Source organism: Pygocentrus nattereri, chromosome 14, assembly GCF_015220715.1.
Source record: "Pygocentrus nattereri isolate fPygNat1 chromosome 14, fPygNat1.pri, whole genome shotgun sequence".
In the NCBI taxonomy this organism is placed as follows: domain Eukaryota; kingdom Metazoa; phylum Chordata; class Actinopteri; order Characiformes; family Serrasalmidae; genus Pygocentrus; species Pygocentrus nattereri.
The window spans coordinates 36,464,548-36,486,723 of record NC_051224.1 but is presented as its reverse complement, the minus strand read 5'-3'; the positions used below and the strand labels follow the sequence as shown (position 1 = coordinate 36,486,723).

Genomic DNA, 22,176 nt, shown 5'->3' with positions numbered 1-22,176 from the left:
TCCTCGCCTTCTTTTAATGGTGGTGCTGGCTCTGCTTGTTTCTCTTCCAGCATCCTTTGCATGAAATCAATGAACTGTTTTCTCATTTGCGTTTTTTTGTTTAGCATTCGGCGAAGGGATGAAAGACGCTTTAAAGCTTGAGGTCGGTTGTTGGGAAGACGGTTTCGTGGTGACCGAAAAGGTAATGGAGCAACCCAAGTGTTGAAACCATCTTTGTAGACTTGTTCTTCTAGCGTATTCAAGAAACATTCATCATCGACTGACATAGCGGGGGTGTCGTCTTGTCGTGTCCTATGAAACACCTGACTGCCAAGATCATTTATCTTTCTACCCAGGTGCTGTTCGGAGCTTTGAACACTCAGGTTTAGCATGTGACAACTAAGCTTTTCTTTGACTCGTACGTTGTTTGGACATGAACTCAAGAGTGAAGCTCGTCCACTTAGCAGAATGTTGGTCCTGTATACGCTAACATTGGCTGCCTTGTGCACCTGCCCTAGACACACTTCACCCACGATTACCCAACCAAGGTCGAGCCGTTGAGCATATGGCTCGTTATGGAGTCCGTTATGCTGTTCTCTTACCTTGTGCACACACAAAATGTCTCTGCCAAGGAGGAGAAGGATTTCCGCACCTGGATCAATTTCTGGAATTTTACCTTGGACTGGTTTCAGTTGTGGGTAATAGGAAGTAACTTCGGGTGACGGGATTTCAGTCCTATCATCAGGTATCATATCACACTCAATGAGATTGGGCAAGGGAAGCTGAGTCATACCATCAAGCGACTCTACTATGAAGTGGCTGGCTCGTCTCCCTGCTACTTCTCTGACGCCTGCACATGTTTTCAATGTGTATGGTTCTGGTTGTCCTTGAATGTTAAAGATGTCAAAAAAGTATGTTTTAGCCAAGGAGCGGTTGCTTTGTTCATCCAGAACAGCATACATGCTAACCGCTTTCTCTGGTTGTTCGGCAGGAAACACTTTAACCAAACATATCTTGGAGCATGATCTTGAGCCGATCGTACCTCCACATACTTCTGTGCATTTTGATGTCACATCAGCTGCAGCTGATTCTCTTTCCTCCCCGCCATGCTCATCCGTGGTCACTGAGCTCTCCGATCTACGGGGAAGGGGATCAGGGTGTAGTGCAGTGATATGCCTTCCACTACCACACTCTGTGCACTGTACTGCCTTCAAACAATCTTTGGCTATGTGATTAACAGAAGAGCAACACTTAAAACAAATTTGTTTGTGTTTCAAGAAAGTCTTTCTTTCCTCCAAAGTCTTACTTCTGAAGAGACGGCATTTTCTCAGCAGGTGAGGCTTACTGTGTAGCGGACATTGTTTATCGGGGTCTATGTTGTTCTTGTCAGTGGGAGTGTTAGAGCTGGCTCCCCCAACACTTGAAATCTCTGTCTTCTTAACAGACAAAGGGGGTTGATAGTTCTGCCTTACCATTCTCTCTGTTTTCGGATTGCTGGCACTGGCAGAGGTGACACAGGAAAAACTTGGGTCATTGCGAATTCTGGCTTCTTCATTCACTACACCAACAAAAAATGAAAATGGAGGATAGGATACTGCATTATCTCTCTTGAACCTTGAGGCGGCTGTTACCCATTTCTCCTGAAGGTGATATGGAAGCTTTTCCAGAATTGGGTTGACTCTGTGTGCTGTGTCAAGATGTGAAAGACCAGGAAGATGGCCACTTGTTTTTGCAGCATGAAGTTCGAGTAGAAGATCCCCCAGTTCTCTTAAGCGTTGGTTGTCTCTATTCATCAGCTTAGGAAAATCCTCAACTTTCTTTAGAAGTGCATGCTCAATCACCTCTGGTGCTCCAAAACACTCCTCCAGTCTCTGCCACACCATCTGTAGGCCTGCTGTAGGATTGTTTATATATGCAGCTCTGACTCTCCTGGCCTGTGCAGCTGAGTGTGGGCCAAGCCATTTGGAAAGCAGGTCTAGCTCTTCTTGAGGTAATATACTCAGATCTTGAATTGCACTTAGAAAGGAAGTCTTCCACGCCCAGTAGTTCTCTGGTCGATCATCGAATTCCAGCAGACCAGAGCTGATCATCTCTTTCCGTATCAGATATTTTGTTAGATCTGAAGTGTCACCACGACTGCCCCTTGTCGGTTTGGGTGTCACTAGCTTGGGCTAGGGATGGTGAAATCCATCATTCGTCGTCTGTCCTCCGTAACTCCAGTTGTACGATTCTTTCTTGGGACTCATGGCACAGTAGGATGGCAAAGGTGCAAACTCTTGACTGTTGTACACACTAGGCTGACAGGTACTTGATTCCTTGTATGCTTTTACTGTTGCCGCAATGGAGATATCTGGCTGTGTAACTGGAGGAAGTGGGATTCCAGGAGAATTTACCTCTGAAGTCTGCAGATTAACGCTGAGTTCTGACTGTTGTTGCACATACTCTTATACTCGTTCTTTGGCGTTGATTGGTGGCATATTGTCCAGCTGGGGCTGTTGTGGGTGCTTGCTTTCCTGTGCGGACGCTTCCCATGCTTGAGCCTCAGCTAGCGCTGCTGCCGCTGCCTTCTGTGATTTCAGTATGTGCAGCTCTGCGTCCAAATCAGCTTTCTTCTTAAGCTGTTCAGCTTGTTGTTTCAGGATGTTAGCTTCCTGCTCTGCAAAGGAGAGCTGGACACGGGCAGCTTCTGCTTTTGCTCTTGCTCTGGCGGCAGCAGTAGATGATGATGTAAGCCGGCTGGAGCGTAAGGAACTAGACGCTTTTGACCTTGTTTCCAGCGTATCATCCATTCTTTCTTTTCCCAGAACTCACTATGTTTGATGAGAATGATGCCTTTTTACTATTCTGCCCTCAATGTACTTGGATGTCCAGTTATGCAGATAGATAACAGTTCTTCAAAATAAGAGGCAAAGGTTTTCCACCATCGTAGTAGGGTTTATTTGACTCTCTAATGAAGGCACTGTAAAACTACAAACATAAGAAAGAACATAGTACAACACGCATATAGTCACATAATATATATATTTCACGATCTAAATTAAAGCTCCACTGTCTTAAACTGCAGCTGGCATAGCCCCCATAAAAGATAAACAATAGGTAGTATGCATCCCGCTAGCTCGATGCTAACATATAATGGGTTTTCCCATAGACAAGCTAACGCGATTAGCATTGATGAGCGCGACTGCGTAATAACATAAACAAGACTACAAACTACATTACATCACTCTCCATGAACTTAGAATGCACTCATACTTACAGGCATATATTTCCCATGCTCTGTGTGAAAAATAACTTTGAGAACAACAACCTGCGGGACGCTACCAGTTCAGACTCTCTCAACTTGTTTTCTTATTAAATTGCAGAAACTTAGGTTAACCCGCCCACCTGCTCCCCTAGTGGGCTGGTGGCGCTACTGCGCTCCAGCAGTGGCAGCACAATATATAAATATAATAAAAAATAATATATGCACATATATGTATATATATGATATATAAAATATATTATATTTTTATTATAATACATATATATATATATATATATATATATATATATATATATATATATATATATATATATATATATATATAATGTGTGTTTATGTATAAAATATTCCCAAGAATGCATGATTTTATATATACATATATATGAATATATATATATATATATATATATATATATATATATATATATATATATATATATATATATATATGTATATATATGAAATGGAACTTGTAAATATTTTAGTGCTGGTCTTTTCTGCACTTCATTTCTTATTCTCTACTGCCCCCCTGTGTTTGTTCGATCTTAATCTTCTTGGGTTTGTTCTGATAAACCTTATTTGCCACCTGCTGAAGCCAAAACTTTGAACAACATCCTCTCATTAAAATAACCATCTAACAGCAGCTCCATGTTTTTGAACAGTGTTTCCACAGATATTTATCACTGTGAGCTGCTTGCACAGTAATACACAGCTGAGTCCTCGACTGTCACACCAGACAGTTTCAGGTACAGCATGCTGTTGGAATTGTCTCTGGTGATTTCGGTTCGGCCTTCAAAAGACGTTGCGTAGCCTGTACTGAATGCAAGGTCGGAAATGTATGCCATCCACTCCAGCGGTTTTCCAGCCTGTTGTCTGATCCAGTTCATGTAGTAGCTGCTAAAAGTAAATCCAGATCCTCTACAGGAGAGACTCAGAGTTTCTCCAGGTTTTAGCTGAACTGCAGTTTCTAATGATTCCATACTTTCACATTTCACACCTGCTGAAGGAAGCAAAATATTTTATTATTAACTACATTTTAATAACATGTAGATAAAGTTTTAATCAATTATTCAAAAACTCACTGCTGAGTAGTATCAGTAGTAAGAAGAGTGTGATCTTCATGGTGAGTGTTGATGAGACTCTACTGCTCCACTCAGCTCAGCAGCTCATAAGTACTGGATGGAGCCACAACACACTGGATTTGCATCATGATGTCATGGATGGAACTAAAATGCGTTGTTATGGGGGGTCACTACAACATAAGAAGGTCAATTCTGACAAGTTACCATAGTCCAGAGGAATTCATCACTCAGCCCACACCTGTGCACTTAATCCACATAGAAAGAAAACCTGTAGACTTCTGTTAAAACAAAGAGTCAACCCGCCCTTCCACACCAGGCCCTAAACTCTTCAGTATTATTATTATTATTATTATTATTAATATATTTTACTACTGTTTTCATTGTTTTAAATGTGTCTGACAGCTTTATTTATTCCTTTATTCACTGGGACAGTAAACTAATTCATTTTGTACTCACTAATAATTCTAAACCCTTACAATTCTGTGCATGTACAATTTCTTCTAAATGCTCTGCTCATACAGTTTGAGCATGCACCTTGCTTTAAATCATTTTGAGAGATGGTATTCTGATATTACTGATTGAAAAGTAAGCTGATGTATAGTTGATGATTGACATGATGATTCTCAAAAGGTGATTATCCCTGGGAGAGAAAAAGAACCGACAGAGAACTAGAGGGCACTAATTTACCTTTAAACAACGTACTTATTATTACTACGTAAAACATAAACACAACATTTTATTCACTGTTAAATCACTGGGTTATTATCAAGCCATGAAGCAACTGTAGAGTAAATTCTGCCCCGATTCCCCACAGTGTGATTTATTACCCCAGAATCATTCACTGTATGTTACAGCTAAAGACTCCTGGTAATTGTTAAATTATTAAAATTATGACAAGATAATACAACATGACTATCTAAAGACATCTATAGCTGAATTCCAGGTAAAGGTGGGTCATGTAGCATGTACCATCACCATACTTTAAGACAGGTACCCAATACATGGTGTGTCACATTATTGTCAAAGCCAATTTATTGATATTTTGGTTTATTATTGCAGGTTTTTTGTGTACTGTTTTCACAGGTCATAGTTTTCGAGCTAGAACTGTGAACGTTTGCAGGATCATAGATCCTACATAAGAAAAGTGCACTTGTGCTTTTGGGACCGACTACATCAAGATGAGTATAAACATATTAGCAACTACCTGGAATACCATAGCAACATCCTAGCAAACACCAGGGAGGTAACTCCTTCTCAAACCACCTATAACAATGGCTTAGCAACATCTTAGCAAAGTTCCTTCTTGAATTTTCCTCTTTTCTTTTTTTATGACTTGAGAGTTTGATGCTGTGTGCAGAAAAATGTTTACTTGACAGGCCAGTCAAGCTCAGGTGTTGTTTTTAGCCTGCTTTTTTGGAAAGAAGAGTTTTACTGATTGACTGTTTAGCTTATAACATATATAAAAACTACATTTTCTACCACATTATATTTATATATATATATATATATATATATATATATATATATGAAATGGAACTTGCAAATATTTTAGTTCTGGTCTTTTCTGCACTTCATTTCTTATTCTCGACTGCCCCCCTGTGTTTGTTCGATCTTAATCTTCTTGGGTTTGTTCTGATAAACCTTCTTTGCCACCTGCTGAAGCCAAAACTTTGAACAACATCCTCTCATGAAAATAATCATCTAACAGCAGCTCCATGTTTTTGTACAGTGTTTCCACAGATATTTATCACTGTGAGTTTCTTGCACAGTAATACACAGCTGAGTCCTCGACTGTCACACCAGACAGTTTCAGATACACCATGCTGTTGGAATTGTCTCTGGTGATTTCAGTTCGGCCTTGAAATAACTTTGAGTAGCCATTGTCACCTCCGTCATAACGAATCCATCCCATCCACTCCAGTGGTTTTCCAGCCTGTTGTCTGATCCAGTTCATGTTGTAGCTGCTAAAAGTAAATCCAGATCCTCTACAGGAGAGACTCAGAGTTTCTCCAGGTTTTTTCTGAACTGCAGTTTCTAATGATTCCATACTTTCACATTTCACACCTGCTGAAGGAAGCAAAATGTCATTTTCATTTATATTTAAATTACATTAACAGAGAGTTTGAATAAAATGTTGAGGAACTCACCAGTGAAGCTGAGTAGTATCAGTAGTAAGGAGAGCGTGGTCTTCATGGTGAGTGTTGATGAGCCTCTACTGCTCCACTCAGCTCAGCAGCTCATAAGTACTGGATGGAGCCACAACACACTGGATTTGCATCATGATGTCATGGATGGAACTAAAATGCATTGTTATGGGGGATGTATGGAAGTAGGTGAAAGAAAACCTGTAGAGTCAACCCGCCCTTTCACACCAGGCCCTAAACTCTTCAGTATTATTATTATTATTATTATTAGATTTTTTTTGTACTACCATTATCATTGTTTTATACGAAAGAGGATTAGGGCCACTATTAAAAAAAATGGGGCATTGGGGAAAAAAAAGGGCAGCCAGAATTCTGAGATTAAAGTCAGAATTCTGAATTTTTTCTCACAATTCTGACTTTAATCTCACAATTCTGACTTTAATCTCACAATTCTGACTTTTTTCTCACAATTCTGACTTTAATCTCACAATTCTGACTTTATTCTCACAATTCTGACTTTATTCTCACAATTCTGACTTTAATCTCACAATTCTGACTTTTTTTCTCACAATTCTGACTTTAATCTCACAATTCTTTTTTCTCACAATTCTGACTTTTTTCTCACAATTCTACATTTATCATTATAATGAAAAATATTGTCATATGCCTAGCCCTAATTTTAGGAAACTGCTGGCAGTTAATGTGTAACGTATAATGGAAAACATGTTTTTATTTCTCTAGTAAATAAGATATTAGTCATATTGCTTTGATATTTTCTGTATGTGTGAAGATGCCCCCTAACAACATAACATCATGCAAAAAAAAGTGGCATTTAACACATTTTGTAACAAAACCATTCAAATATTTGAAAGAAGTGGCTGTTTATCAATTTATGATAGTGTAAAGTTGCATTATTTTAAGCTTAAGTTTTGCCTTGTATATTTAGTAGTGAGGAAATTTCAAGACTGGACAAGACTGCACAGGTGGCGTCCGATCATGGTACCATACTGGAATTCACTGAGCTCCTGAGAGCGACCCATTCTTTCACTAATGTTTGTAGAAGAAGTCTGCAGGCCTACTAGCTTGGTTTTATACAGTTGTTGCCATCTAAGGAAGAAGTGGTGGAATTGGCTATAGCTGTGAATGATTTACTCATATATATTAAAATAGGACGGGACCAAGGACTGTACCTTGAGGCACACCATGGTTAACAGGAGCATTGGATAAATGGTGCTTATCTATAGTGATAAACAGTTGTCTGTCAGTGAAGTCTGACTGGAACCAATCTAAGGCTTATTCACATTGTACTACATTTGTTGTCCTCTACAACCCCCTATGTTTTGTTCAGCTTAACTTCCTATAATACCACGTTCTGAAACTAAGACTCTGTATTGTAGCCTCTTAGGAAAATAACCGTTTAACAGCAGGCCCATTTTTTGTACAGTGTTTCCACATTTTTCATCACTGTGTGGTTCTTGCACAATAATACACAGCTGAGTCCTCGACTGTCACACCAGACAGTTTCAGATACACCATGCTGTTGGAATTGTCTCTGGTGATTTCAGTTCGGCCTTCAAAACCATTTCCATAAAAAATTCCACCACCACTCCCATAAATACGGCACATCCATTCGAACGGTTTTCCAGCTTGTTGTCTGATCCAGTGCATGTAGTAGCTGCTAAAATCAAATCCAGATCCTCTACAGGAGAGACTCAGAGTTTCTCCAGGTTTCTTCTGAACTGCAGTTTGTAAAGATTCCATACTTTCACATTTCACACCTGCTGAAGGAAAATAGGTATTAAATATATGGGTTTTTTCATGTAACAAATAGAGTACTAATTAAACATTGGATCAGGAACTCACTGCTGAAGCTGAGTAGTATCAGTAGTAAGGAGAGTGTGATCTTCATGGTGAGTGTTGATGAGACTCTACTGCTCCACTCAGCTCAGCAGCACATAAGTACTGGATGGAGCCACAACACACTGGATTTGCATCATGATGTCATGAAGCTGTAACGGAGATCAGTGAAAATAAAGGGTTAAACCACTGTCGACGCTGAACTCTAGCACTGACTACACATAACTTCTCTATTTAAACATCAAACTAAACATCAAATTAGTATTGTCTATACTATTAAGGTTTCACAGACCAGACACCTCAAGAAAGATCCTCGACCTACAAGACGCTCCAATGTAGTGCCCACATGTGACCCAACTACAAGTATGAATGGATGCTTATCGGAGCACCAGAGGCTAAAAATGTCATTTCAGCTGTGGTCAAAATAATGTGGCCATAACTTTGCACAGGCTACATTTTCTTTTATTTTATGTCACACTCAGCAAATAAACAGTATCTATGCATTAAAGTGTTCAGGAGTGTGTTATTATCACGTAACTTAACTGGGGCACCCAAGCTTTTGTACGTCAATATACACAGAACCAAGACATACACAGAATATTGTTGTTTAAAACGTTTCATTTTCTGTTTCATTTAATAGGATATATTCCATTTTTATGATTTTTCACAATTTTCACATTAAAATGAACTGTAAAAATAACTCCGGTTTATATTAAGCCCATACTATATAAGGTTTTGATCGTTGTGGTCTCTTGGTACTTGCTTTGGTTTCATTATACTTCAGTCTACATTAGGAGATGGTTCATCCTGCCTGCATCCTCAGATTATGACTTAGGCATTCTGTTGTGAAATGGAGTTTTTCAATATGTGGACAAACTATAAAATGTCATTGGGAGAAGTTGAATTGATCAGTACCATCTCCCTGATCAGGGCAATGAATAGTGCTGGTAGTTGTAAGAGTCCAGAGAACTTTTTTGCGCCACTTTCAGGTACAAATTGGACAAATTCTGCACTTGGTTTATGTACAAACTGTCACACAAGAAGCCTAAACGAGTGGTTTATAGTTACTAAGTGCACTAAATCTGTGAGAATTGACCAACAAGCCATTGGAGATATTACGGGTGTGGCTGATTGAATGTTACAACCAATTTACTACAGTTCCTTTTAAACCAGATGTAATTTGGCATTAGTGACTCAAAAGCATGTGGTTGCAAGACTCCCTTTAACAATAACAGTAGACACTGCAGCTAGACCATGTTTGGTGGCAGTCATGGGCTGGAGGTTAGGGCTGCCCACCACTCCGGGCAAGTGTGCTCACTGCCCCCTAGTGTGTGTGTTCACTAGAGTGTATGTGGTGTTTCACTTCACGGATGGGTTAAATGCGGAGGTGGAATTTCCCCATTTGTGGGATTTAAAAATGACCACTTAACTTATTGTTTCACAGATCTTAATTTTTTCTGACTCAGATATCTTGTAGAATGTTCTGCCGGCAAAAAACTCCTCACAGTGAGGAGGGCCTGGGTTCAATTCCCCGACCGGGCGGCCAGGGTCCTCTCTGTGTGGAGTTTGCATGTTCTCCCCGTGTCTGCGTGGGTTTCCTCCGGGTTCTCCGGTTTCCTCCCACAGTCCAAAGACATGCAGTCAGGCCAATTGGACATGCTAAATTACCCCTAGGTGTGAGTGTGTGAGTGACTGTCTGTATCTGTCTGTCTGCCCTGCGATGGACTGGCGACCTGTCCAGGGTGTATCCTGCCTTCCGCCCGAAGACTGCTGGGATAGGCTCCAGCACCCCCCCGCGACCCTGACGGAGAAGCGGCTTAGAAAATGGATGGATGGATGGATGGATGGATGTTCTGCCGGCAAAAAACTCGATTTATTTACATCCCTGTCTGTCAGTTTTTAATCTCGGCATCTCATTAACGTACACAAAGTAGGCAGTTCAATGTGATCCTCTATACAGGCTAATTAAATCAAATGTTAGCATTGTGAGCACATGGTCCAATCAAGGCATAGTTTGCACTTGTGTGTACATCTGACTTTGACTAACATCAAAAACTCTTCTAACTGCAATGTAAAGTTCCCTGGCTCCTGGTTCAAGGCCTGGTCAAACCCCACCACTGCGGTGAGATGTGTCCCGACTTAGTCAGATTTAGCTACCACATTGGGAGTTGTCCAGCCGCATGATCTAGAGAATCTCTGCTGTCATGGTAAGAGGCATCCAGACTCACACCCTAGTCACAGCATGCTACCTTCATGAGAAGATCCCAGCTTGTGGCCTAGTTAACCTGTGATGTGGGGGTGCAAAGTCCTCATGTAAAGGCCTAGGCAAGCTCCAGTGCTGAGGTGACAAGTGCTCCAGCTCATGGCCTAGTCACACTCCGGTGCAGGCAGAAGTATCTCACAGTCAGTCAAACTCCTGGACTCTGAAAAGCGTCTTTCAGTTGGGTAAATTGTTGTGGTTGTCACTTTAAATATAACTATGACGTTAGTCTGATAAACTAATGAACAATGCAGCTTGTAAAGTTTTTAACACTGTTCATTCTGCACATTGTTTCTTGTCCTCTGCTGCCCCCTGTGGTTCACCTACTTAACCATCTTCAGCATCTGCTGAAACTCAGACTCGGAAAAACATCCGCTCATGAAAATAACCATCTAACAGCAGCTGCATGTTTTTGTACAGTGCCTCCACAGATATTTATCACTGTGCTGATTTTGCACAGTAATACACAGCTGAGTCCTCGACTGTCACACCAGAAAGTTTCAGATACACCATGCTGTTGGAATTGTCTCTGGTGATTTCAGTTCTTCCTTGAAAAGATTTTGAGTAGTCATTGCCGATTCCACTAGCACGAACACGTCCGATCCACTCCAGTGGTTTTCCAGCCAGTTGTCTGACCCACTGCATGCTACAGCAACTAAAGCTAAATCCAGATCCTCTACAGGAGAGACTCAGAGTTTCTCCAGGTTTCTTCTGCACTGCAGTTTGTAAAGATTCCATGCTTTGACATTTCACACCTGTAGAAACAAGTCAAATATTTACTTATTAATAATATATTAATGCTGTGACACACAGTTTAAACAGTTTTTCAGTCAGGAACTCACCATTGAAGCTGAGTAGTATCAGTAATAAGGAGAGCGTGATCTTCATGGTGAGTGTTGATGAGGCTCTACTGCTCCACTCAGCTCAGCAGCTCATAAGTACTGGATGGAGCCACAACACACTGGATTTGCATCATGATGCCATGGATGGAAATAAAATGTCAGTCACAGTGTTGTGGTGGAGGTCACTACAACACAAAGTTCATATACATTCCAGTGGACTTACGCTCATGAAAATATTCATAATTTAATGTCTGCTTTATTTCTATTTCATTTGATTAAATTGTCGTTTACGATGCATTTTAGTCAGAGATGCTTGAGTCAGTGTCTGGTGTGGGAAAACAGTTGTAGAATTAGAGAACATGTAAATATCTGGATATCACTTATGCATATCTGATAATAATTGTGGAGTTGTATTCATTGCATTAATTGTTTGCTGCACTGCCGCTTGTTCGGTTGTTTTTAGACCTGAACAACGAGTGAAACTCTGCTGGCAGAGCATGAAGCGTTTGTGTTCTCGTACAAGTACGTTACAGGCCTCAAACTACCAGCATGCAGTGTGTGCTTGGAAATGTCCTTATACATCAAAGTAGCATTAAAAAGGGCAGATTTTTATATTACATGTGAATAATAATGTAATAGTAATGTTGTGACATATGAACTTCTCTGCATCTGCTTCAGGATTCAAATTCCATATGATGTGGAGTTTTTACATCAACACAAGAACAAATACAGTAAGATGAGAAACATTAAGCCTTAGTTAAACTATGCTGTGAGTATAAAATGAAAGTCAGGATGTTTTTATGCCTAAAACATGGATTATTTAACAACCAGTAAGCTGAAAAGCAGCTGCATGTTTTTGTACAGTGTTTCCACAGATATTTATCACTGTGAATCTCTCTTGCACAGTAATACACAGCTGAGTCCTCGACTGTCACACCAGACAGTTTCAGGTACACCATGCTGTTGGAATTGTCTCTGGTGATTTCAATTCGGCCTTGAAAAGATTTTGAGTAGTCATTGCCAGTTCCACTGCCCCAGACACTTCCCAACCACTCCAACGGTTTTCCAGTCGGTTGTCTGATCCAGTGCATGTTGTAGTTTCTAAAAGTGAATCCAGATCCTCTACAGGAGAGACTCAGAGTTTCTCCAGGTTTCTTCTGAACTGCAGTTTGTAACGATTCCACACTTTCACATTTCACACCTGTTGAAACAAGTAAAACAAATAGGTAAAATATTGTCCTATTAATTATATTAATGCTTTGACACAGAGACACGTTTATCAGTCAGGAACTCACGGCTGAAGCTGAGTATTATCAGTAATAAGGAGAGTGTGATCTTCATGGTGAGTGTTGATGAGGCTCTACTGCTCCACTCAGCTCAGCAGCACATAAGTACTGGATGGAGCCACAACACACTGGATTTGCATCATGATGTCATGGATGGAAATAAAACATTGGTCACTGTGTTGTGATGGAGGGTCACTAGATGGTCTGTCTAGATACTTTTGGAGCAATGACATACAGTCAAGCCAAATGAGATAGACGAGAATATGATACTGGAATTTTGTCAGAAATGATCCACAAACTATTTGTATTGACTTGATTTATGGTTATGGTCTCCTTTTTCTTTTACATTTTACAAATCCTCACACTTTTTCGTCATTTCATCCATGTTTTCCTTATGATTTCACTCCACTGCAGCCTCTGTTGTGTTTAAAGTGGTCTTGCTTGTGTCTCTTGTCCACAGCTTGGCTCTATGTGTGAACATGCTACTGTCTTTGTTTCATTATGTGGGATTTTGTCTGCTTTGCATGCCTGACAATGATCTGGGTCTCTGGAGGATTTGTTTTGTTCACATTTCCGCTTCATTTCTTATACTTATTTAATTACATAAGTGTTGCACTTATTTAATGATCTAATAGTTATGTATTAATAATTATGTGAGAAAGATACAGTTTCTATTTTGTGGGCTGAGTAAGTAGTATAAAACACACAAGTGTAATTTGTCTGTAAAGGCGGACGCATACACTGAGAGAAGTGTGATTTATTAGGGTCAAATCCATAATCAGGGTCTAAACAGTCCAGGGTCTCAGAGCCAACAAGGAGAGATCGAGAGACAGACATCACGAAAAGGAACACAGACTAGATACACCATACAAAGACCAGCAACTAACAGGGGAAAACACAGGGCCTAAATACAAGAACAACAAGGGTTAACAAGACACAGGTGAAAACAATCAAGGGCGGAGTCTAGAAACAAGGGGGCAGAACGGGGAAGAATCAAAACAAGGAAGCACATGGACAAGACCAGAGGGAAACAAAATCACATGGAGGACTGGGAGGGGCCAATCGTGGCACACTTCAAGTAGTTACAGCATTTGTTTATATTAATGTGTATGTAATATGCATTATGTACAAATGCTTAGTATTATTTTTATTTTCTTTTTAATTCTCATTATTGTAATTATAATATGGCATTGATAATAGTTTGGGTTTGTAATCCCAAATGAGGAGTTTGACCGTACTGTTACCCCAAAGATGGAACTGATAAATAACAAAATGCACTTTACAATTTGATTAGATCGTACGCAACTTTGATGAATAAGAGAAAGTGTGTTGAATGGATCTTAAAGCTTGTGTAGTGTTTATATCAGTGTACAGAAAATAGCCGTATTTCTAAAACTGTAGCTCAATAAGATACCAGTTAGTCTGTCTTAGTCTGTAGACATCTGATAAAAAGTTACTATTAAGGAAACAATTAACTAGCCAAAAAGTTTGACATCGATATAGTAAAAATATAGAATAATGAGGAAAATATACACTGACTATGTATTTAAACTAAACTACATAAATGACAGATTTTAATCTCCTAAACTTGGGTGTTTTATAATCTATCAAAAAAGCAGCTCCATATTTTTGTACAGTGCTTCCACAGATGTTCATCACTGTGAGCTTCTTGCACAGTAATACACAGCTGAGTCCTCGACTGTCACACCAGACAGTTTCAGGTACACCATGCTGCCAGAACCGTCTTTGATCATTTCTACTCTTCCTTGAACAGACTTGTCATAATAAATGTATCCCATCCACTCCAGTGGTTTTCCAGTCTGTTGTCTGATCCAGTGAAAACCATAGTCTGCCATTATAAATCCAGATCCTCTACAGGAGAGACTCAGAGTTTCTCCAGGTTTTAGCTGAACTGCAGTTTGTAATGATTCCATGCTTTGACATTTCACACCTGTTGAAATACGTAGAATATTTACTTATTAATATATAATTAATGCTGTGACACAGAGACACGGTTTATCAGTCAGGAACTCACTGCTGAAGCTGAGTAGTATCAGTAGTAAGGAGAGCGTGATCTTCATGGTGAGTGTTGATGAGACTCTACTGCTCCACTCAGCTCAGCAGCACATAAGTACTGGATGGAGCCACAACGCACTGGATTTGCATCATGACGTCATGGATGGAAGTGAATCGTCACTCATGATGTTGTGATGGAGGATCACTACAAAACAGTTGCGAAATAAAACTTTTTTTTTTAGATTTAGCGCTGTTTTATGATTATCACGGCATAGAAAAACGTGTAGGTTCACCAGTGGTTTATGGTATTACACATTTATTTTATTCACATTTATTACATATTTTATACTATATATTTATATATTAAATCAAATGGCTATGTTTCTAGATTTCTGTCATAGACATGGCGACCCCTGGTCCCTGGTTCGAATCCACACTGTGAAGAAATCTTAATCTGTACGTTTCTTTACAATAAACCATTTAAACACCAAACCACTGAATTACGTTGCGTTTGTTTCTAACGTTCAACATGGCAGAGCAGAAACCGGTCCGCAGAGGAGACGAAGTTTATGGGTGGCGGTGGGACAGGCGTCCAGCTTATGTGTCTCAGAACACGACGTCTTCCTCTCGGCCTTCTTTAATAGGTACATGTGAAGTATGTGTTCCTCAGTCTGACACCATTTTAAGGTAATTAACGCAATTACAGCGCCAGATGAAAGCTCAGGTAACGAACTGCGGCTCATCTCACGCTGACTGGACTCAAGTGATGCTCGTTGTCATGGTAACATCCACACTTAAGAGGTACTGAAGTGGTGAATACTTGTAGTGTGCATGTAAATGGAGATTTTCCATCAGATTGAGTAGAGTGCATAGAAACATCTCAATCTCAATCTGTAACCGGACTGTATTTAATCAGACTGGCCAAAATCTTTGCCAGTGATTGAATTATACAGAAAAACGTTGGAAAAATGTTCCCCTCTAAAGCAGCTGACTTCATGGATACTTCTGGACAGATAATGCACTTCCAGTCCAGTTATAAAGAGCTTGAAGATAATGTTATAATGGAATTTTGTCAGAAATGTCCCACAAACAATTTGGCTGGAGAGATTTTCATGTCATTTTGCTTTTAAATCTCATGAATTCTGTCTTTCTGTTGTAATTTTATCCATGTTTTACTCGGTATTCCACTCCACTGCTGCCTCATTGCAAGCCACTTAAAACGAGATAGTAGAGAAAATTTCACTGGAATTCCATCAGAAATGATTCATGAACAATTTGGATCAGCTTGTTTTTTTCTTTTTGTCTCCATTTTCTTTTAAAATGTACAAATCCTGACACTTTGTTAGTCGTCTTATCCATGTTTTCCTTGTTATTCCACTCCACTGCTGCCTCTGTTGTGTTTAAAATGGTGTTGTTTGTGTCTCTAGTCCACAGTTTGGCTCTTTGTGTGAACGTTCTGGTGTGTTTGTTTCATTATTTAGGATTTTATCTGCTTTGTATCTCTGATAATGTACTGGGTCTGTGGGGGATGTGTGTAGTTCACATTTGCACTTCATTTGTTGTACTCTAGCGCCCCCTGCAGTTCTTCTTAGTCTTCTTGGCCTTTCAACATTTCTCTTCACTCACTTGCACTTTGCATTGTCTCACACTGAGTAAAATATTTTTGGCATTTTTAAAAAAAATCACTTAATACTTTATGTACTTTATTTTTCTCGTGGCATTTTATGATCCTGGTTATAGACATTGCTGTAGACACATTGCCAGTGTACATGCATAAATATATGTATTCATAACCCCGTTTGTGGAGCTCAAAGTGTTTGCAGTCAACAAGTATGTTTCAGGCCTTAAAATGAACAGCACTGGGAAAGACGGTGAATCCGTACATAAAGAGTCCAAAATAGAGCTACCACCGATGTCCATGCTTAACAGGAACTGAAATTGGTTTGTATTCAGTGACATATCTAGAACTTCCAAAATGTTTTCTCACAACATTGATCTCACCATTGGAAATCAGGCCTTCAGTTCAGCTCCTGAAGGCCTAACCAATGCATGAGCTCACTTGGCTGTTTCCACCAAGACACCACAGAGAAAACAGCCCTGACTGAACGATGTCAAAATTCACAAGGCAAATAAAAACTTTGATACATTATAAATATTATATAATAAGTTATAAAAAGTGTAACTCTATACATTACATGAAATATAACTATTTGTGTTAGAATTAGATTTTATACAAGTCAGATAACATTGTTTGCTACTATTAATAACTTCTTTACTACTAAATTGGCTTTCTGATATTGAGAAATTGGAAAATCAGCTTTCCAGTTGTAGGATGAGACAGTGGCATGCAAAAGTTTGGGCATCCAAGATTAAAATGCATTTTGTTGATTTTCTAAGTGGAAAAAAGTGAACACACCTCTGCACGTTTTACTGCATAATTACTGATCAAATTTACTGAATTTAATATAAAAACAAAAAATAAAACATAAAATGTGACCTGTGCAAAAGTTATGGCACATTTTGTGTTTTTTTCCAGCATTTGAAATATTTCATTCCTGATTCCTGATGTTATTTTGTATGTTGTTTTATAGCACAACTGCTTGTGTGCTTCAAACGTTTGAGTAAAATGAGTGGAACAGTTGTGTAAAGATAAGAAAAACCCTTCAGTGTGTCTAAAGCTTTGAGTGGTTGTGGACTCATGGTGGATCTCATGCTCTGCTTGTTCTGCTGTTACTGCATCTGTCGAGGCTTGAATTCTAATTTGGTTGGCCAGTCACTGCGTCTCAAGATCTGTTTCATATCATACTGACAGCGTTCTGCTGCGAACATCTGTTAAACCCCTGAGTTAGAACGCTTCTGCTTCCTCTGCAGCTGCTCTCAGAACTGCTTCGAATATTTCTCTGTGAAAAAATAATCTTTATTAATAAAGAGCCCAACGGTAGACTCACGAGACTTTAACTTCACATGAAGACACTGAAGTCATTCTATCTTTCTGACCCTCACAACTTACAAGCTACCTTACTTACTTTTAATTAAGCTTTAAATGATAGTATCAGTACATTATTGTAATGTTTTGTTTGCTTGAATTGTTTTGCAGGTTTTGCCCAACATAACGATTTTATATGTGCTCTATAAATAAATGACTTGACTAATCAGCTCAGACAAAATTAGAATGGTTATCAAATCAGAAAAATATATAAATATTTTTATTTTTTATATAAAGACATCTCACATTATGTATTTTAGTTAATGAAGGTGTTTTATATATATATATATATATATATATATATATATATATATATATATATATATATATATATATATATATACAGTACTATATACATATATATAAAGTGAAAAGCGAAAGTCACAAGCACCCAAGACACATTTTCAAAGTCTAGTTATTTGTGTAGTTTGTGTTTACTGAGTTTATTGAGTTTAATATTTGAATAAACAAAATGTATAGAATATATATATATATATATATATATATATATATATATATATATATATATATATATATATATATATATATATATATATATATAAAATGGTGATTTTCTGGATGTCAGCGTGTTTATTTAACCATTTCCAAGCCTCTCCTCGAGGAAGCCCAGTATTATATGTAGTTAAAAAGCAGCTCCAGGTTTTGTGCTTCAGTAAATTGAGCTCATGATGTAACTGATGATATTAACAAGTCGCTGTGGAGGCTGTGAAGGTGTCAAGGAAAAATATGGACCCAAGAAATTCTTGTTTCTTATGTTTATTTGAATTATGAATATGACTTTATTCTAATGTATATTGTGATAAACCACTGATGAGGTCAATTGTTTAAAAATTTACTTAGATGCCTAAAACTTTTGCACAGTACTGTGTATGTATATATATATATATATAATAACTGTTGTCAGAAGACAACATTGTGTGCAAAGGCAAAGGGCAAAGGCCTTTACATTGTGTGCAAAGTTCATGAAGAATGGACCAAAAGAAATAACCTAAAGTTAATCAGAAAAAAGTCTAGTTCCATTGACTTACATTAAAAGTAAAGCAAATTTTTTCCTTCTCCTGTAAAGTTACCATTTCGGAGATGAGAGGTTTTTATATATATATATATATGCTATTATAATTGCTTTGTTATACAATTGCACATTCATTGCACTAGAATAAAGATTGATTTTAATAATATTTAGTTTGTTTGAACTGTTTTGCAGACTTTCGACAACACTGTTGATTTTAAACATGCTCTATAGATAACTATGACTTGAGTTATAAGACATAACAAAATTTGATAAAATGATCAATTATTGTATAATTGTGTAAATATTGTATAAATTGTATAATATATATATGAATTTTTAAGCTTTATAAGAAGTTGGTTTAGTTCCATGTTATAAATGTATCTGAAGTTCATAAAAGGATTTATTCACTTTGTTTTTGCAATAATGTGATTCTAATTGCGTTGTTATATTAGTACATTGCACTAGAACACATGATTACCTTGAGTAATATTTAAAATGTGTTAAGAATATTGCCTTCATTATTTGATTTTATTTTGGTCACAGATATTAAGATGACCTCTGATGTCAGTGGTATTATGAGACATGATAGTTTTACTGTGAGCTGAAACAGAAAGGCACAGGTGAAGTGTGACGCGCTTAAAGAACAGATGCATCCTGTTTCTGCGAAGCTCGTTAAGCATGACGAAGCTTTCAGTAACATACATGCATAATACATCAGTGTAGCAATGAGTTAATGAGTCTTCCACTTTCTTCATCAAATACATTCACCTGTATTACGACCAACTGTAATAAGCATGCAATAAACTTGATAAACTTAGAGTCCATTCTTTTGTTGAATTTACAGTCAAAAAGCCACTCAGTACGGTTTGTTCATTTTCAGTGGCATATATTTAACAACACATTACTTAGAAGCCTCAACAACTACATATATGATCAGTTATTCACTATTTAGTGTGTTCACCCTTTATCTTTGTCAGTTTCCATTTTCAGGAGACTTGTTTCTTGTTTTTTTTAAGAAATCTGCAGTTTCCACACCTCCAAAGTTCAGTCTTAGACACTTTATGCACTGTGTAGTTACTACTACACTGCCTGATGTCTGCCATAGTTTTATGATGGATTAGACACAGGTTTTGGACTAAAATACATATTTTTAAGACCCACTTCTGGTGGAATGGTACAGTGAGGGTGTTGTAAGGCAAAGTAGTCTTTAATAAAAATTTTTTTTTTTTTACTCACCACTATTTCATTTGGAAATTCACATTTAACAACTCAGAGAATGTGAAGGTGTTTCATGGCTTCTGATGTCCCCCTAAGTAAGTCTGACCGGTTCTTACCTCGTCATCTTAGCTGAGTCCACCATACAGCATCCACACTTAGGCCGACTTTCCATTTTAGGGTTGTTGGCTCATTAGCATGTTATCTAATGGTCAGTCTACTGCAGCCCTGTTTCCCCACAAATTTGGACGCTGTGCAAAATGTGAATAAAAACAGAATGCAATGATGTGCAAATCATTTAAACCCTATATTTAATTGAAAATATTACAAAGACTTAAAGATTAGGTGACCCTTATTAGCCCCACAATGGGGAAATTTCACCTCTGTAATCTAACAGACACCACATACACACTAGTGAACACACACTGGGGGGCAGTGAGCACACTTGCCCGGAGCGGTGGGCAGCCCTAACCGCAGCACTCAGGGAGCAGTTGGGGGTTAGGTGTCTTGCTCAAGGGCACCTCAGTCACATACTGTTGGCTCTGGGGATCGAACCAGCAACTTTCCAGTCACGACTGCCACCCAAACAACATATCAAATTATGAAAGTGAGAAATTTGATTGTTTTTTTTTTTTTAAATAAATGCCTATTTCGAATTTGTTGCCAGGAATCAAAGTTGAGACAGGGGCAACAAAATACTGGTAAAGTTGTGTAGAGCTAAAAACACCTGGTACAACATCTCACAATTAATTAAGTTAATTGGCAACAGGTCAGTGACATGAGTGTGTATAAAAAGCATCCCAGAGAGGCTGAGTCATGAATGCCATGTCCTCCAGACTAAAGAGGAGAGGAATCAAAAGCTTTTTGGTATGCAGGAACACCAGTGACACGACTCCTGGGGACAACAACTTTCATTATATACTGTATAATATTTGTTTGGTATTTGTTTTCTTTATGTCATTTAGTTCATATATTCCACGTATAAATTATTGTAGTTAAAAATGCAGATAAATGTGTTTTTTCTTCAAAATATGGCCTCACCCTTCACACGTGACTGTGGGGACGTGCACTTCTGTGATGCTTGGAGTTCTAGATTATTGATTTAAAAATCAATATTGCTAAATTGTTGGTTCAAGAAGGTGTAATTGTTAAAATAGCGAATTGTTTTATTTTAAAATATAGATAAATTGGGTCCGTTCTGTGTGGAGTTTGGAGTTCTCCCTGTGTCTGTGTGGGTTTCTTCCAGGTACTCCGGTTTCCTCCCACAGTGCAAAGAAACGCACTCAGGCCAGTTGGACATGCTAGATTGCCGCTAGGTGTGAGTGTGTGTATCTGCCCTGTGATAGACTGATGACCTGTCCAGGGTGTATCCTGCCTGCACCCAGTGACTGCTAGGATAGGCTCCAGCCTCTCCCATGACCCAAGGATAAGTGGCTTAAAAAATGTGTGTGTGTGTGTGTGTGTGTGTGTGTGTGTGTGTGAGAGAGAGAGAGAGAGAGAGAGAGAGAGAGAGAGAGAGAGACGTTTACAGTTTTTTAAGTGTAATATATTTGTAAACGCTAGGGACAGAAAAATGGATGGTTCTGTAGAATAAGCCAAATATCTAAGGTTGGCAGTTACAAACTAATTGATTAGAATGGCTCCCATAAAATATATTAATTTTTTTGTGTGTGTATATAGATAGATAGATAGATAGATAGATAGATAGATAGATAGATAGATAGATAGATAGATAGATAGATAGATAGATATAGTGTATATATTATTATGTAATGTCCAGCACATAAACCGTAACTATGCATTAAAATGTGCAGAAGTGTGTTCTCTGTAAATGTCAGCTCACTTTCATTTAGAAAATCGAACATCTTACATAAAAATGACATGAACCTATAAACGAGGTAATGAGAAAACGAACCATGAAGATAATTAACTGGACTTACTCACTAAATCAAAAAAGTTCCAGCCAAAATATCTGCCTACAAATGAACAAATACAAAAATTGCCTTAATGTAATGTGAATGACTGTCAGGTATGTTGTGATGAAGAGACTATCAGCAGGTGCTCTGTGCAAATGAGTTTCTGGCCATCTGAAAACAGAGATTTCAGTCTGCATATAGATAGTCTCAGGTGAAGTCCCTGCTCTGCACTGTCCCATCTAATCTTACCCTGCCAGGAACCAGCTGAGCCTGAAGCAGCACCCTGAAACACTCAGGA

The 22,176-nt window shown here is 38.4% G+C and overlaps 1 protein-coding gene and 2 gene segments (V, D, J or C); all 3 read right to left on the bottom strand.

Moving 5' to 3' along the window:
* Positions 1-3,906: 3,906 nt before the first annotated feature.
* On the bottom strand, positions 3,907-4,515 carry LOC108444035. The segment is given in 2 exon segments: positions 3,907-4,241; positions 4,324-4,515. Coding segments are annotated over 2 exon segments (360 nt in total).
* A 1,370-nt stretch (positions 4,516-5,885) lies between these two features.
* LOC119265125 lies at positions 5,886-6,701 on the bottom strand. The segment is given in 2 exon segments: positions 5,886-6,390; positions 6,471-6,701. Coding segments are annotated over 2 exon segments (366 nt in total).
* A 3,455-nt stretch (positions 6,702-10,156) lies between these two features.
* LOC119265130 (immunoglobulin heavy variable 3-23) lies at positions 10,157-11,480 on the bottom strand. The gene is made up of 2 exons (XM_037544755.1): positions 11,427-11,480; positions 10,157-11,339 (listed from the first exon to the last, which is right to left on the bottom strand). The coding sequence occupies exons 1-2, from the start codon at positions 11,470-11,472 to the stop codon at positions 11,023-11,025; spliced, it is 363 nt and encodes a 120-aa protein (XP_037400652.1). The 5' UTR covers positions 11,473-11,480; the 3' UTR covers positions 10,157-11,022.
* Positions 11,481-22,176: the final 10,696 nt, after the last annotated feature.

What these genes read in the sequence shown, in the direction of transcription:
- LOC119265130 (XM_037544755.1), bottom strand. Translation starts at nt 11,472, where the DNA reads ATGAAGATCACGCTCTCCTTATTACTGATACTACTCAGCTTCAATG. An exon ending in GATACTACTCAGCTTCAATG is followed by an intron (nt 11,340 to 11,426) that starts GTGAGTTCCTGA and finishes TTGTTTCTACAG; the next exon opens with GTGTGAAATGTCAAAGCATG.